The sequence below is a fragment of the Electrophorus electricus genome, chromosome 2 (genome assembly GCF_041902795.1).
Source record: "Electrophorus electricus isolate QZ-2024a chromosome 2, ASM4190279v1, whole genome shotgun sequence".
NCBI lineage: Eukaryota > Metazoa > Chordata > Actinopteri > Gymnotiformes > Gymnotidae > Electrophorus > Electrophorus electricus.
This window is the reverse complement of record NC_137498.1, coordinates 33656321-33669234: the sequence shown is the minus strand read 5'-3', so window position 1 is coordinate 33669234 and position 12914 is coordinate 33656321. Positions and strand designations below refer to the sequence as shown.

The following is a 12914-nucleotide window of genomic DNA, read 5'->3' as shown; positions in this document are numbered from 1 at the left end:
TTTTGGGCTCTCTTCCATCAATCTTAGATTGGCTTTGTCCTAGGCATGCCACCGTGTGATACTGAGTAGCCACCTGCCGAACTGACCCCCACCTCTTTGTCCCCATGACAACCCAACCACTTGCCCAGTTCTCCGGGCAGCAGCAACAAGCTCAAGCAGCTCGGGATGTAAACACAGCCTCGTTATGTCGCATTGGACAGGAGACTGTGCAGGATATTGTCTTAAGAACAATGGAAATCTTTCAGCTACTTAGAAACATGCAGGTGAGCACTACTAAACTCATGACAGTTGGGGTTTAGAGGAAGAGACATAACAAGCAGATATATGCATTTATTTTTGTTCATACAATTGGTTTTCAGAGACGCATATCTAGCTGGTTTTGAAATCATGAAAATAACAGCAGCTCAGACATGTTTGGTAAAAATAGTCAACAAAAATAAATGAGAAGTGTTTATTAAATGCACTGCTTTCTCCATGAGTAAACTTTTCAGCATGCTCTTCTCCTCACTTATGACAAGGTAGTGTGATTACATTTGTGTAAAGAGTCTGACTTATAATTGTCACATATAGTTATTGCTACTGTTGTCCCTAATCTATAATTTTTCCCACTTTCCCAGCTGCCAAATGGGGTCACATACCATCCTAACACCCATCAGGACCGCCTGGGGAAGCTGCAGGAGCACCTGCGCATGCTGTCTGTTCTCTTCCGTAAACTGCGCCTTGTTTATGATAAATGCAATGAGAACTGTGCTGGTCTGGACCCCATACCACCTGAGGTTATAACCCAATTTCACACTGCACTGGATCATTGTAGAAATTGTGGCTGTTGATACCTTAGATCAGTAGTATTTAATTCTGGTCCTCAAGTCCAAATGTGTGTCTGGATTTTGTAACCCCTTGTAGTTGATTAAATTGTTAATGTAACTGGTCGTCACACTTTACTGCTAGGAAAAGAGGGCTTTAAATCTGTATTACCTAGAGCTTGAGGCTGTGATTGGAATACCTCTCTGCCTTAGGTAGTGTAGCTGCAAGAGACCATGGGGTTATGTCTTGCAAAATATGTTAAGTCAAAAGAGACAGATGGCTACATGCCCTGTTTAAAAGGAGTAATTCTTCTTGTTTTCAGCAGTTTATGTGCTGTTGAATTTATAAGTTTTATCCACAGCAAGCAAAATTGCCAAAGCAGCTTGTGTGCCTTGATCTTATAAATTTAGAAGTATAATCAATCATAATTTTAAGTTTAAAGTAGGTGAGAGAGAATGTTTTAATTACCCTGTTCTTCAGGCCATCATGTTTCTTATACTCCTGTAAGTGTTTATGTACACCTAGTACACACAGAAGGTCTTGTAAAGATCTCTCAGGAGTTTTTTTTTCTTAATTCTTTTGTGTCCAACTTGTTATCTTGATTAATGTTATCTTGGCTTAACAGCAGTGTTCCTCTTATTTTTGTTTCTTATTTTTTATTAGCTTTAGTGACAGACTAAGCTTAGCAAGTCAGGTGATGATCCTGTGTTAACCTAAAATATGGTGTGAAGATTAATTATATAGGAAGTCATAGGATTTTTATTAGTCCTTTATAAACATCAGATAACTGATTGTTTTAAATTATTTGGCCTATGAGTACCAGGCATTCTTGAGTTCTACTGAGTTATTTTTTTCAGGTGAAGCTTTAAATTGCCTGTAGTTGCTCCCTTTAAAGTTCTACAACCACCACACTCCCAAACTACTTTAAAATGCATTTTTTCTAGGTAGAAGTGGTATGGAATAGATCTTTTTGGAGCCTCTTCAAATGAAAAACATGAACTCACCCTGCCCACTGGAGGGCCCAATTCTTCTCTTTCATACTGTGAGTCATGGCCAGGCCTAAGCTGGTTTGACTTGAGGTGCTCCATCAGTTCTCTTGGAGCTGTCTCTCCTAACAGGAAGTGGGATAATGGACTCAGTGGCATTACCTCATCATGGGTGTAATTAGCCGCAGCTTTTTGGACCGAACAGCTGGCAAAGGTGCTCACATCAGCTTTTTCCACACTGAGCAGCACTGTGGAATTTCCTGTACTGCCCGAAAAAGCCACTGTCACTTCATTTACCACTCCAGATTTGCCCCATCCATTTTCTTTACCTGAAAGTAAAAGACCAAAGCAGACCTCACAAAGTCATTATTTTCTGTCCAGCAGCAAACTGTGTCCATCCCCTTTACTGAGCAAACTATGACTAACACAGTGCTGCTTCATTATTTCCTCCCTGAGCCTGCCTTCAACCAGCTCCTGCCATAAAAAAACTGTATGGGCTTGGGGGGAGAACCCTGGATTGGTTTGCCCTTCATTGGAATTTGTCATAGCCAATGGCTGCCTTTACAGCTACAGACTTATCTTTCTTCTGCCTCAACTTTGCCAGTCAGTTGCTTCTGGTTTGCTGCAGTGACTCGATAAAGTACATAGGGCAATTTGTGTCTTTTTTGTGCTGGTAGAAACTACCTTGTATACTGGTTTTGCAGCTTCTCTTAGAAAAGTTTAGAATTTGCATCTTGAGGTCAAACCATATCTGTAAATATATGAGGAACTGAGTGAAATGTGTCATTGCTGGGCTAATTATAAATGGTGAACTGGGGCTTGACTGACTGCTATAAATCCTTGTCTTACTGTGGGTTGTTTGAATTGATATGCTAGAACATAATTATTTACTTGTGTGTTGAATTATCCTTATCTACAGAATGACTAGACAGATGCCAATCCAGAAATGTAGTTCACCAGACAGCACACTCTTTTGGTTTAGGCTGCTTTTAGACCAAAGTTGAAGGTTAGATTGTGAAATGCACATTGTAGTTATGGACCCCTACCTAAATGCTGGGTCAGATCATCCTTGATGCTCTGCGCCAGCAGGTGTCAGTGTGATGTAAGCAGAGGTGACAGTGAGTACTTGTAGTTCATTTGTCAAGGTCATTTCAGGATGGGACTGTTTACACAATGAAGCGTTAGAAGGCTGATGTGGAACTGACCAAAGTATCCACTCTGGGTGGAACACTAATGAAGTAACAGGGAAAGGTGGAGCACTCTGGACATGCTGAGACTAAATTCAAGGCTATTGAAGAGCTCTAGTTGCTGTATTTGAGAAGATGTATTATTTGAGTGTACTGATGCAGATAAAATAGTGGAAACACCTGATAAGAAATTGGTGCTTTTTAGAATTGACTAAGAAATATGCAAAGGTGTTTTCTCTTAATGTTAATGCTGGGTTTTCCCTGTAATTTTTAAGTGAAACAATATATCAGTCAGTCGGTGAAAGCTGGAAGCCTTGTTACTGTAGAAACAGAAAAAAGTCAAGAGGACCTTTCACCATCTGTTTCTTTTCAGACAAAGAAAATGGCTAGAAAGAAGGTTATATGTACACTTAAACAATATAGTCAAGCATCTTAAAAAAGAAATGTTAAAACAAAACACAACACAAGACAGTATAAGCCTTAGTGGTTAATCAGCCAATTAAATGGCATTTTGAGATGATCGGCATCGGCCAAAGGGGGGGTGAGGTGTGTTTGGTTTACAAAGTTTAGATTTTGGATTACCTGTGGACATTTAATTGATACATTTAAAAAACTTAACTGATACATTTTAAAAAAATTTAAAAATTAAAAACAAAATTTAAAATAAGTGCACTGAAAACAGAGTGCACATCTATTTAAGCAGACAAGTGTTAAATAAATGTTCATTTAAGTTCAGCAATTTTGTGTCTCAGATGTTATTAAATTACCATATTTTATAACATGCAACCCCCCCCATGATATTGGCATTATATATTGACCATCAGCCTCCCTGCTCTTTAAATATTGGCATTGGCATTGGCGTTGGCCTTGGCTGTTGAAAAATCCATATCGGTTGAACATTAAAAAGAATGACAGCTGAAGAGAATTTAAACTTGATCCAAACTCGATAGTTTCCCAGATCTCAATTTTATGATACAGTTGCCAGTTGGAAATCACTTATAAGCAAAGGCTGCCATGGGTAACGGGCCTAGTACATAGACCTTATAGCAATGGAACAAATATTACAGTCTGATGTTGGATGAGTTCCCTGTTATTTATTTTTCGTATATCTGGATGAGGAAATCATACTCATTTTGTCTTCAAGCAGTTGGCATGATAATGGAGTGTTAAAACTTGTCCAAAACATGTTTTGTCAGCAATTTAAAGAAGGTCCAATGAAACAAAAAAAAGATGATGCGTCCATAATCTTGAGCCCCCAATCTGAGTTTATATCTGAAACCCCTAAACATTGAAGGAATGGCAAGATGATGATGGTGTCTAGACATTTTTCCTCACTGAACTGGTTTTACATTTTATAACATAAGATAATATTAATGTTGAAACAGTAGACATTTAAGTGCATCTGTCTTTAACTCTCTTGTAGCAGCTCATTCCGTACGTGGAGGACGACAGCTCAAAATTGGATGAACGTGGAAGCAGTCAGTCGAGGTCAGCCAGTGAGGAGAGGAGAGAGGTGCTTGAGGTCAACAAGGTTGGTGAAGTGTCTCTTTACACAGCATTACTGCTGTAAAATATACACTCAGGTCCATCTTAATCGATCATTTTTCAGGTACTTGATTGTGCCTGACTCCCTCAGTGTTTGTGATCTCTCAAGATCCCTCAGTGTTTTGAGGCACACTGACCTTATGGTCTGCCACAGCAGTTTTTAAAATAAAAAAATTACTACAGAGAAAGACAAGTAATCCAGTGCAGTGCTGTGTTCTGTCTGGACATGTTTAGGTCACTGTTGTAACAAGTCATGAAGGCAGTCGAGGGAGCAAGGGCCATTGTATTTTATAGGCCAAGTGTCCAGCTGTGAGGTCCACGCTGGACGAGGAGAACATGCTGGGGTAGGGGGTAGAGGCACAGAGTGTGGGGAGCAGATGTTAGCCGCTCCACTGAAACTTCCTCTGCACATACTGCCAGCTCCTCTTGCAAGCACAAGAAGGATGATGGTTGTATGGCTGGATGGAAGGACGGATGGATGCAGGAGGAATGGAAAGGTGTTTGGATTAAATAATTACATTAGACTTAAGTTCGAATATTAAGATAGAAGTTAGAATATTAAACAGACATTTAAATCATAAACTTATGAGGTTTAAATGTTCATAAGAAAACGTGAGAGAAAATGATTAGTTGATGAGTTAGATTATTTGGTATCATTAGAGTTTATGTAATGTTATCATTATAAGGGTAGCATATGGTAGAAGATAATAATTACTCATTAGGTTATGTAGTATGTAGTTGTGATATGCTGTTGTCCTACTATCTAAACCTGCAGAGTTTGGCTCTGTGTGCATTCTCTTTTAATTTACTGTCATAGTGTTGTGAAGATTATAATCTAGATTCTGGTTCTGAATGTGAGAAACCATGACTGAAGACTGCGTACAATCTTGGCAATAAGTTGTGTAGTGGTAGATATCGTCTGGGGCTGCCTGCCTGGAATGATGGCCCTCTCCTCGTTATCTGTCAATTGAGATAATTGCTGTTTGTCAAGGGCTACCTGAAATATGTGTGTATGGTCTACTGAGCTATTGGGTGGCCTTCGCTTGTGGGACTGTTCTGATCGCTGCATGTGCGCACACACAGCCATGACCCAGGTGCATTGCATGTGCAAATACACCATGTGTCAAGAGGAGAACCATCTGCAGAGTATATTTGCTTCATCACATTTTGTCTCATGAGCTTAATTGCAAACATGCATCTTTGCCTCACTGCAACCCACCCCTACATTAATATACAGGTTAATGTAGGAGCAGCCCTCAAAATGCTATACACAAACACCAGTGCCAGTGCAAGCAAGAGTGGTTCCTTAACAGACTCCAGATGATGATTTATATCAGCACCTGGGGTCAGAGACAGCAAACCTGTCGTTTGTCTCCTCCCACTAGCCGTCACTCATGTCTCCACCCCAGGCGGTGTGGGCGGGTCCCAGCGTCCCATGCTGTGTGGGGCTGCTGTCGCTGTGTGGGCGGCAGGCTGCCTTGATTTAATACTGCTCTAAATGTGAATAAATTCTTGTCACATGCCATTAAGAAGACCTTGGAGAGATCACGGCTCTTATTAATTCTCCTGTGCTCCACTCTGCTCATCTCCACTCCTCATGCTCCCCTTCTGTCTCTCTCCTGCTGCCTGCTTTTTTTAATACACCGTTAATTACCGTATCTGTCCTCTTTATTCAAATGAGAAAGTGAGATATTATGGAGGAGATTGTTTGTAATTTTAAGCAGGGCCCTCATCACAAGCAGTGGGCGCCTAATGAGCAGCGGTCATGGCTGTTATCACCAGAGCAGTGCTGTGCCTGTGAGACTGCGGGAACTCCGTGGCTGATAAATGCACATGTGCACATGCACACACGCAGACAGAGGTGTACGCACACACACAGCTGTAATGAGACCTTGTCTTATCTTGCTCCAAACACAAGCACACAAACACATGTGCTTTCCTCATACTAAAGCTCTACTCGCAGGAGACAACCAATCTTCACGTGATTAGTAAGTTCATATGTCACCCATTAGAGTGGGCTTGCTGAATGAAGGCTTTTTAAAATTGGTTTGCAGTGGGTGAATGGGGAAATTACAGTATGCTCAAGACATGATGGGGCTGCCTTAGAATTAGAACATGGCACATGAGGCTAAAGATGAATATCTGTTGTGTCATTATGGGCTTCATAGGCTATTAAGAGCAAAATAATTGTTCAACCTCCTGCTAATCTCAGGAATCAGCTGAAGCCACTGGAGAGCTGGTCTTCTCAGCAGTTCAGCTAGGAATTATTTCTGTCTCTTTTAAATATGGTGGCACCATGGCCCTTAGCAACATGGTGCTGAACCTTGTCACTTTCACATCTTCATTCCAGAAAGCTGATAATAGATTTTGTAAAGATTTTTACAATCTTTCATGTAAATCACATTATTTGTTAAATCACATCATTTGTTGAAGACTGACAAAAAGACTCCACATTACATGAGCTAAAACAACCTAACACATGCATATGGCTTCACAGAATAAAATTTGCTTTTAAAATTTGCCTTTCTTCACCATCGAACTTGGTCCATGTTTGTACCCCCTTTTTTCTATAGCAGAAGATAAGCCAAAGTAACCCCTCTCTCTTAAATAAGACTTAAAAGCGGAATTAGTGTGTGGCTCCCTCTAGCAAATATCCACTGCTCTGTCTCATGCTGTCAGTGGAGCCATGCTCGGGAAGGGCGGCTGTAAGCTCCTGACAGTCAGGCATGAGATGAAAGTGCTCCCTGCCGGAGAGATGTGAGGACACGGCTGATTGGAGCTCACTCCGTACTCTTTTAAAGGAAACGTACTCCTATTGTAGCCATGCATCTGCTCAGAGTTAACACATTTAACTAAGGCTGGTTAAATGCCTTTTTTGGGATGAAAGTTTGTGGTGTATCTAACATATGGACATGCATACATGAGTTTGGAGGTAACATTGACTCAGTAATTAAGCTATAGCTGAAATATAGCTGATTCTAAAAGACATATATAACCTACAAACAGAGCGGAGGCTTGTTCCCTCGTGCCTCGGGCTTGCCTGGTCCTATTGTGCAAATTGGAGATACAGGCTAGCCTGCCTGTTCCCAGTATCTCTCATGCTCTCTCTCCACTCCTCCCTGAACCTGTGGTCTGAGTGGAGCCCTTGGCCTCACTGGTCTTCACTTTTGCCTAAGCACAGTGGGGTGGTGGGCTTTGCTCTAATGGGCGCCATCAATCCCCATTCTTAGATCTGGTCCTGCATGCTGCTGATGATCTTACCAACTTTTCAGCCTGGGGATTATGTATCAGTTTGATCTGAGGTTCTCTTTGTTGTAAGCAGCAGAAAAATGGCAGAGGTGTGGGAATAACCACGTCTAAGCCATTGCTTATGGAATTTTAGCTACTAGACCAGTCAAACTTGTGGTTTTATCTTCATAGATCTCCATTAATCCCCCACATATATCACTTTATTTCTTTGTTAGGTACTCTGTTGTAGTACACACTGGAATTGTTTAGCTATTTGTTGCACACACAGAACATGAGAAGGCCATAGACCTGCGTTCTAATATATAGCTGCTACAAAACAAAGTAACCAAGAACAGTAAGATCGATATGACAGGCAGATGGAGGGCAAAAGAGCTTGATTGAAAAAATGTTGGGGAACACCACATTGATCAGTGGAGACTCTATGACATTGACACAGTGCATGGCCCAGTCTCTCTCTGTGCCACAGCTTTCCCTGCAACGTTACAGGGATGCGCACCTACAGGGCCTCGCAAACATATTGCCTTTGTTTATATCTTTTTGATCTAAACCTCAGGTATGCTCTTATGCTTGCAATTTGCATTCCTATCATTCCACCAGAGGGTGGCTATTGATCATGTGTAATTGATGATGGCGTTGCCTAGCGTGTGACTACCTGCAGCTTTAGCAGTCTGTACCGTTTAGCCGTGCTGGAGTGTGGACATCCTGCCGTAGCTTTGATCCGAATTACTAGTAGAGCGACCATGCTCATTGATCACATGCTGATGATATCCACCCTTGGCTTGACAAAATGGGGCAGGCTTGGTTTGTTTCAGTGTAAATTCAGATGCTGTTATAACCTCCACAGATAGCATAGACTGGGCTCAGCTTGGTGAATTTCTGAGGGATTTCTAGGCTGAGACCCTTCACTTCTTCTAATTTTTTCACTACAGCAGAGGTAGTATGGTTCCCAGAAGAAGAGCAAGGAGACAAAGTAGTGGTATTGGTGAAGCCTTTCCCTCCCTGTGCCTGCCTAATCCCGTCACCTCATACCCAGACACTTAGGCTTGTAATTCCTGCTCTCTCTGCTGGAATAAAGCAGCAACTTGAGTTACTGGTGACAGGGCTAAGTGGAATTCAAGGTGAAGTAACATGCATTATAAAGGTTCCATTTTTTTTATAGCTAAAGGAAAATCTTTATCTGAGAAATACCAGCAGGAGCACTTGAATGAAATGCCATTTGATTGGAATGAGGTTGTGACTCTAAAATCTCAACAGCTCTTATTCAGCATTATGAAGAACTTTTACTTCTTCCCCTACTCAATTGCATGATGAAATTTCACCTTCCAACATCTAACCCTGTTCTGTATGGTTGTTTTCTCTGCTGTTCACAGTCACCAACTAAGGCCATAAACCAGGACCACCCTCACTGATTGATCTGACTACTGAAGCCTGGCCCATACACCATGATCTAAAAAGCACATTTAATAGTATTTAGTAAGGAGGGTAGCCCCAGTTTGGTGAATGAAGTCCATGGTTGAGAGGGTTTAATGTTGTCACAGTGCTAGAACACAATTGGCTTTCATTCTGTCTGGCATTAGTGCCACAAAATACATTCCTACATCTTTGTACATTTGTCAGCTCCCAGGATTGAAACAGCTTGTCACACGTTGGCATAGTTTATTGATGGCCATTGTGCTTTTGGGGACATAGTTGTAAGAATACCTTAAATGATAGGTAAAATCAAAACAAACAGACAAAACCCATGTCCCATGAAAATCTATAGTGATGCTTTTAAGTATCTAATGGTGCTGATGAAAGAGCTTAACAGGCCAGTGCTGCAGTGATTACAGTGAAGTACTGAGCTTTCCCATCTAGTAAAAATTATATGAAGAGGTAATTTTATAACAGAACAACACTCAATAAGGGTATACTTGGCTAATGCACATTTTCCCACATGTATTAATATTAGGCTGGCACACTGAGATGTCATTAAGATTTTCCAGTATTGCCAGCCATCTGAATCACTTTGACACATGCTGCTTTACAGTAATAGACCATGCTTTTCATTTGACAGTGGAGCAGATGAGAAATACGCCGTGGGTAGATGAAATGCAGAGCACTTCTAGTTCATGTTTATTGGGGAAAAACACATTCAATATTCAACATTCCTCAACAGTCAATTCTACAGCAGCACCAGGGAATAAATCAGAATAAAGGACTCTCCCATTTATAAATGCCCTAGGAACTTTCTATCAAATGGCACACTATGCTTTCCACAATGGTCTCACAAGTCTGGCAGCCTGGATGCTACAATATTTATAAAAACACATTTATAAGATACTCAGATGATGAATTTCTAATGTTTCACTTCTTTATCTGCCTAAAATCACTGATTTAGGATTCAGCACAAACTTTGAGGTAGACTTGGAGCCAACACATATTTGAAGAAGATTTTAGGGAGCAACTGATCTTGAGGCAGTAAAATTGGCAGTTTCCAGAGAAACTGGATGTTTCACACATAGGTCCTTTAGCAATTATACAAATAAAGTGCTTCTGATGTTTCAGGAGATTGAATTATTGTTCAAAGTGGTAGTTTAAATCATAACATTCATTTTACTGGGGTTTCAAATACAAATAGATACATCATTGATGTATTGTTAGTATTAAAATGCTTTTAAAATGAAAATGACAAATCCTTTATAACAATTGATCCTTTATAACTAGTTATTTTAACGGCTGTGTTAAGAAATGTATACGTCGAATATTATTTGATTGAGCTCACTCTTGACAAGCATGACATTGAAGCTATTTTTCTCATCTGTAGGGGATCAGTGGAGCCACTGTTTTAGCGTTAAGTAAAGTGTATGTGTGTGTGTGATGTCATGTCATGTCATGCTTGTCAAGAGTGAGCCCAGTCAAATAATGTTTGACATATAAATTACATATATATAGATTATTAAGAACTACTGTTAAAGGGCTTTGTGAATTTGACTAGAAGTCCTTTTTCTCTTTCAAAATGGTATGTAGACCTAGCTAAATGTCTGGGGCTTAAACCCTAGTGGGCATCTAAAACCTGGCAGCCTTGAATGAATGAGGGTTTTAATAAGTCTGCATTTGTTCAAAACCTGTTCCTCCCTCACACATTATTGAGGATGGCTCGTTTGATCTCTTGAGTTTAGGAGAATGGAAGGGCAACTGAAGGAGTAGCAAACTGAGACAAGCAAACTGGTTTAGCACCAGCTTTTGTGACTAAGTAGTCTACCCGAATATCAAAGTTTTTTTTTACCCTCAGATTGTCCTCAGTAAAAGCAAGCTGATGACTGCTCCTGTATTCCTGACAGCTGAGGGTGTGCCCCTATAACTATTAGAGAATTTATGAAACGTGTAGGTGAATCATGGGTATTTTAAAGCTAACAGAAGTAGTACACTGACATGATTTGGACATCAAGGAATGTCCTTGCTAACTACATCATAAGAATGCTCTTGGCAGTTGTTATAAATCTTTCAGATTTCAAAGTTCATCTAATAGTCTAATAGTCACACTTCGACTACTGTATCAACAGTGTGTGTACTGTATAACCGCTATTATATTTTTATCTGTTGTAAGTGGCTTCGGATGAAAGTGGCTTTTTGACACTCCTTTGAGCTGTATGTTTTCACTGAGGATTGAAAGACAACTAACTCCAGCCAATAGATGAGCAATCTGCTAACCATTTTGAAAATGGATCAGATTTTGCTGAAATATCTTGCATATTAGGGCATTCACACTGGATGATTACTATTTTGTAGATTCTAATAAAGTGCTTTTGAGTAACTGATCTTAAACCAGGTGGATATGGGGCTTGCAGAAGAACCAATTGCATGCTGATATCTGCTTTCGTCCAAATCTCAATGTTAGTACAGTACTGGTGACTGAAATATTGAGTGTCCTGCTCTATGATTGGTGTTGAAATGAGCACTTGGTGCTGTATTGAGGCTAAAATTGAACATGGCCCATTCCTATGGTTTCCCTTTTGTCTTGTCCTTGAAAACATGGGTATTCTATTTGATGTAGTATGTCTTTTCCATCTCTCCAGTTTTATGCAAATATTAAGATATGATTTGTACTAGATCACATCAGTTGGTAATAGGTAAATGTTAAAAATGATTTGTTGTCATTGCTATTACAGAAACTGAAACAGAAGAACCAGCAACTGAAGCAGATAATGGACCAGCTCAGAAACATCATTTGGGAGATTAACTCCATGCTGGCTGTAAGGAGCTAAATACACATACCCAATCACACTCTCAGATAGACATACAGAGGACTTGTATATGCAAGGGAGACTATTGTCTATACAAGCTGCATTAATGACATGTCTGTTTTCACTGAGCATGAAGCAGAAAGATAGTAGAGACAGGGGTCTGGTGGTGAGGTGAAAAATTGCAAGAGGGCAGCAGGAAAGAGGAATGAGGAATGACAGAAAAATGGGTAAATTTTGCTATTCATTCATGCTACATGGTTGAGAAAGCATTCACTTTAGATGCCTTGGATTCAATTTTCTGCTTGAAAATCTGATAGGCTTGAAAATGTAACTATTTGTTGTGATGGATTTCAGTGTAAATTGTATTCCAAATATTTAGTAAATATTAATGTTCCTTTGACCAAGTTAAATGTTTAATTTAGTTCAAGGAGGATATAGCATGAATACAAATGGCATTTTGCAGTTCAGTGATATTTTAATGTGCTTACCAATGTGAGACTTATGTTTTAGAAAGTGTATTTGGCAGCTGTTACTGGATAATTATAAAAACACTATGTTTCAGTTTGTTTATTGTTGTAAGCATTTTTGTATTTATGTTTGCTTGAATAAATTGACAGTTCAATATGAGACATTTTTGCTTTCAGGATCTGTGTTCAAGATAATCACAATTAAAGAAACCATGTCAAGATTTGACAACCCACAAAAACAACCTTTTGTGTGTCTTTCAGCCTTTGAATTTATTTAATGGAGACTAAATCAGTGGTCTCAGCTTTTTGGAGCCAGGTGCACTGCAAAGCTGGGGAAATTAATAGTTTTTTAAAGTATTTTTAATAAAAGGCAACAAAACAGGCTTAAATAAACTGCACTTCTTTTCTGCCAATCAGACACCCACCCACTTTTTTTTTAAAGAAATACCACAC

The 12914-nt window shown here is 39.8% G+C and overlaps 1 protein-coding gene across 4 annotated transcripts in view; it reads left to right on the top strand.

Moving 5' to 3' along the window:
- The window catches only part of med30 (mediator complex subunit 30), a 13935-nt gene extending 1132 nt beyond the window's left edge, over positions 1 to 12803 (top strand). For 2 of the 4 annotated variants that reach the window (XM_081700001.1, XM_081700007.1), the window contains exons 2-6: positions 28 to 263; positions 618 to 776; positions 4401 to 4508; positions 11920 to 12003; positions 12639 to 12803. In XM_081700001.1, coding sequence (XP_081556127.1) covers positions 105 to 263; positions 618 to 776; positions 4401 to 4508; positions 11920 to 12003; positions 12639 to 12656 — 528 coding nt within the window. In that variant the 5' untranslated portion in view covers positions 28 to 104 and the 3' untranslated portion in view covers positions 12657 to 12803. Of the gene's footprint in view, positions 1 to 27; positions 264 to 617; positions 777 to 4400; positions 4509 to 11919; positions 12222 to 12638 lie in introns of all 4 variants that reach the window. The other 2 variants (XR_003411817.2, XM_081700014.1) reach the window with 2 other exon arrangements.
- Positions 12804 to 12914: the final 111 nt, after the last annotated feature.